Below are 4230 nucleotides of genomic sequence, written 5' to 3' on the forward strand. Positions count from 1 at the left end.
AAAGATAAGGGACAAGATAAAATGAGAAATGACACATAAGAATTTACGTGGTTCACCCAATTTGGCTATGTCCACGGGCAAGTATAGAAGGATTTTACTAAGTAATGTGGGAATACAACTTCTCTCTAAAAATAGAAGAACAACAAAAATCTCTCTATTATTAGGAGAAAACACCTCACTTACTATCTCACAAATACCTCACAATTTTGTGGGATTACTCTCTTCTCACCCTCTCTTCTTTCTCTCTTGTGGTGTGTCTATAATGCTTGGATGCATTGCCTATTTATAGGCAAACATCCATGCAAAAGACAAGTGCAAGGTAGGTGGCACCAACTTGGTGTCTAACATTGTTGACAAATTGATGCCTAATATTGTTGACAAAATATTGTTGATAAATTAGGGTGGTTTCACATTCCTTGACTGAGTTGATATAAGTGTGCTATAATTAAAAAAAATACACGAATATCTCATTCGAGAGATTGAGAGGATGATGAAGTTGTAATTAGGCTGGATGATGGAGCTTCTTCCAGGTGGAGAAGGGTACTTCAAGATGACCTAGTTATACGAAGTAGGTCACCTGTTGTGTCTTGGTTCTATGTGATAATTATTGAGAGATTTATTTTTTCTTCCTAATTATAAACTAATAAATACTCCTTTCAAGTCCAACATCCAGATTATGATCAAATTATGAAGGCAAAGCATCTTCTTGAGAATCAAATTAAGAATTATTAGTAGTTTTGCTTAGCTTATTATTTGATCTCTAAGGTTATTGTTATTAAGAATTATTAACATTCAAAGTTTATTAAATCATAATTCTTTATACAATTTAACTATAATTTTAAGTCTTATGAAATCCTGATTTTCTTTCTTGTCGCAAAATATATGTTGCGTCGTATATATGACAAGCTTCACTAACACAAATGAACTACTAGATTATCCTTACAACAAATAAAATATAATCAAGGGAGCAGGACAAGAGAGCTTGGATCACAAGGCGAAGACTTTATAAACTTGCTATTTGGAAGCTAAACACCAAGAGACTTCAACCGTCTACGAGCGTTAAAAAGCTCCCAGCTATCCTCCCAGGTGCATGTTCCAATAAAAGAGATGCATCATTAACATCGACAACAACTGGCTAGTGCCCCTATTTAATCCATTAATCTAAATAAAATAAAATTAAAATACCATTTAAATCCACATTTCAAATCTACTCTCCAAAAGGTCAACTTCTTTTAAAAAAACATAACGCTAAAGAAAGAAAATTTGCTATAAATCTATCTTAGAAACCAGATTGGAACCAAGAAAAAGAATACGTAAGACCCAACTGAAAAAAAAGAACCTCAAATAGATTAATACGCACTAAAACACCATTTGCCTTTCTTTGCAATGATTTCTGCCATTCCAATCTCTTTCTTCCATTTTGCCTTGAGACCACAAAAATAGATTCAATATTTATCTATCAAAACCATAATTCAAATCAACAATCAACCAAGTTTTGAAAAGAAAATGTGAATGTGAAGTTTCTTCATCATTTACGACGTCATTGCTTTTACTTCTTCTGAGGAGAATTCCCAGTCGCCTTTTGTCGCCGCCGCCTCCATGGTGGTGGTTGATGGTGAGCAGGTTTTATCACAAGAGGAACAAAAAAGCGCGCAGTGTTTTCTTAAAATTAAAACGAGGAGAGAAATTGTAACCGTTTGGTATGTGATTTTTTCCCTGATGATTATTATTCTCCAGGCCCATTAGTTTCGTTAAAGAAACCCAAAAATAGACGAAGCCCATGAACAGTAGTAGCCTTTAAAAAAAATAATGAAATAACCCTTTGCTTCATATCAATCAAAATTTAGTTCTTTTTCGAATGATCTTCATGATACATCCCTATATTAGTCTAATTAAAAAAAAAATTTCTTGAATGTGATTAAGTCCGAATTGTTTTTCGGTTATACAAAAATATTTTGTTTTTATTTCAAGTTTGGATATCTTCAGTCACATTGTTTATTTCATAATTAAATCATCTTTCCCAATAAATCGCAGATAAATTAATTTCTCTTAACTTTAAATATTTTAATCACCAAAAGATAACCTTAATGTTGCAAAGATTCCTTGACAAAGTGCATGTCAAGATAAAGTGTAACGTAAATTGCTGGAAACAGAGCATATCTATTGTGCTATTGGTATGACCCTGATTCTGCTACTGGAACTCCTAGATTGTTTCAGCTTGCATGTTATAACTTCTGTGCCTGCCTGCCTGCTGCTCATGTCAGGGTCGTTTCTCACTTACAAATGACAATCTAAACGTTTTGATTGTATTAAGGTTCATTTCTTCTGAAGTTATCCTCTCAAATCTCTTGACTTTTGTTTTTCAGATGAGGAAATATATATCTTAAACTTTGATTCAACCCCTTCAGATTGATGGAAATTGTCGAAAAATTAATTGCTTAAATGTTGATGAAATAACTTTAAATATGAATGAGTACTTTAAATATTAACTTTGATCTATATCTTAAACTTTTATTCACCCCTTTCACATGCCCTGATTGAAAGGAATAATTATGATCATTAATTAGGACCTTGAGTGTATGCCTGCAGAATTCAAGAAACAATCCTAATATTGCGTGATGCTTCATAAAAATACAGTAACCTTGTGAGCATCTTATTGATTACATTTAACTAGACATAGTTTTTCTTTTCCCTGCCTTTTTCAGAGGATTACAGTCTTCTTATTTAATATTCTCCATACAAATTGGAGACTATCCTCCACCACCATTATTCTACAGAGAAAACTTTTTGGCACTCTTTAGTTGAGATTGATGTCATATTTTGGCTGTTTACTTGGAGAAAAGAGCCCCCAATGTTTCTCAAGTTCAGGGTTTTTGTTACTCTCATCAAACATGGCAAAAATATAAGTTTCTATAGGCTTTCCAGGCCTCTTTGGGCTTCCTCTCTTCACATGCTGAACTAAGTTGTTGTTATAAGTTCTTGCATTATTAACCGTTGTTTCTGTCCCTCCAGCCGTTGGCCAACCACTCTCTGATACCACGATTTCCAAAGAACCCCCTCCAGATTTCTCCAAAGCAGCGTAAACAGTGTCAAGAATGGCATCGAAGAGGTTTTGGTAATTCAGTGGTGGGTCAGAGACTAGTGGTGATGGAGCTGTGAAAAGAGCATAATCAAGACGAATGTCTTTTGTGTTATCTGAGTAACTGAAGTATGGATACAAGTTGACCAGTAATGGAGCTTGGTTGTTCACTAAAAAGCGAATGATCGGATCGAGAAGTGGTCTATGGTCTCCCTTGAAAGAGCCTTTTGAGGGAGGGAAGGAACCATCTGCTATGACCCCATTATCAATAGCGGTTGAAACTTTGATACTTCCTAGTCCAGCTGAATTGAGTGCGTTGCGAATGTTTTGCATGGCAGGGACTAGAAACTGTGCAAATGAATCTGAGGGCTTAACCTCATTTCCTACAGCAATGTATCGAAACTTCACATTGCCAAAATTTTTTACATTGCTTTGCACCCATGCATTTGCGTTGGCTTGACTGGAAGCAATCCTTTGAAGATCCGGATTTGGAAGACCCAGCATGAGCTCAATGTTGGTGCCTTGAAGGGCTCGTAGAGCATTTTGGTTTGGATCATAAAGTCGCATTCTGCGAATGCCCCTCTGGTTGTAGAGAGCTATGACTTCTGATGGTGGTGGTAAGTTACCATTCATTCCATAGCAAACACCTATCTGGGCACCTGTATTGAAATATTGTGATTATTTAGTTAACCATAGATGCTAAGTGGATAGCTTTAGTAAAACTGTCAGAATGCATAAAATTAACATGATTATGAGTATACCTGTTGTATCTAGGCTAGCTAGTAGGAGCCCAAAGAGTAGCATTATGGAAATCATGGAAGGGCCTTTGCCAGCTAAATTTGATCTAGCCATGCTTAAGGAAATCACAATAAACTATGGAAGAGAGATTGCAACTATGTTTGCCAAACTCCCTTTCTTACCTTCCTTTTTATAGAGAAAATATATACACCTAGCCTTGGTCTTGCTAAGAATTTTCCCATCCTTAATGCCAAATTCATTATACTGTAAACTACTGTGGAATGTATATTTTCCACAAATTGCAAATGCTATTGCTTGAACCATTCAATGCACATCTAACAGCTTTTCGTCTGGGACCTTATACATAGCTTTCAAAAGTCTTAAGAGCTATTAATTATCCTTTCGTGGCAGTC

The 4230-nt window shown here is 35.4% G+C and overlaps 1 protein-coding gene across 1 annotated transcript; it reads right to left on the reverse strand.

The window, feature by feature from the left end:
* Positions 1–2591: 2591 nt before the first annotated feature.
* On the reverse strand, positions 2592–3998 carry LOC105136010 (glucan endo-1,3-beta-glucosidase, basic isoform-like). The gene is made up of 2 exons (XM_011041147.1): positions 3841–3998; positions 2592–3738 (listed from the first exon to the last, which is right to left on the reverse strand). The coding sequence occupies exons 1-2, from the start codon at positions 3929–3931 to the stop codon at positions 2798–2800; spliced, it is 1032 nt and encodes a 343-aa protein (XP_011039449.1). The 5' UTR covers positions 3932–3998; the 3' UTR covers positions 2592–2797.
* Positions 3999–4230: the final 232 nt, after the last annotated feature.

Source organism: Populus euphratica, unplaced genomic scaffold (assembly GCF_000495115.2).
Source record: "Populus euphratica unplaced genomic scaffold, PopEup_1.0 scaffold156.1, whole genome shotgun sequence".
Classification (NCBI taxonomy): domain Eukaryota; kingdom Viridiplantae; phylum Streptophyta; class Magnoliopsida; order Malpighiales; family Salicaceae; genus Populus; species Populus euphratica.

Excerpts from the sequence above, each read along its gene's own strand:
- LOC105136010 (XM_011041147.1), bottom strand. The coding sequence starts at position 3,931 with ATGGCTAGATCAAATTTAGCTGGCAAAGGCCCTTCCATGATTTCCATA. Across the intron at positions 3,739-3,840 it reads AGCTAGCCTAGATACAACAG|GTGCCCAGATAGGTGTTTGC; the intron begins GTATACTCATAA and ends ATTTCAATACAG.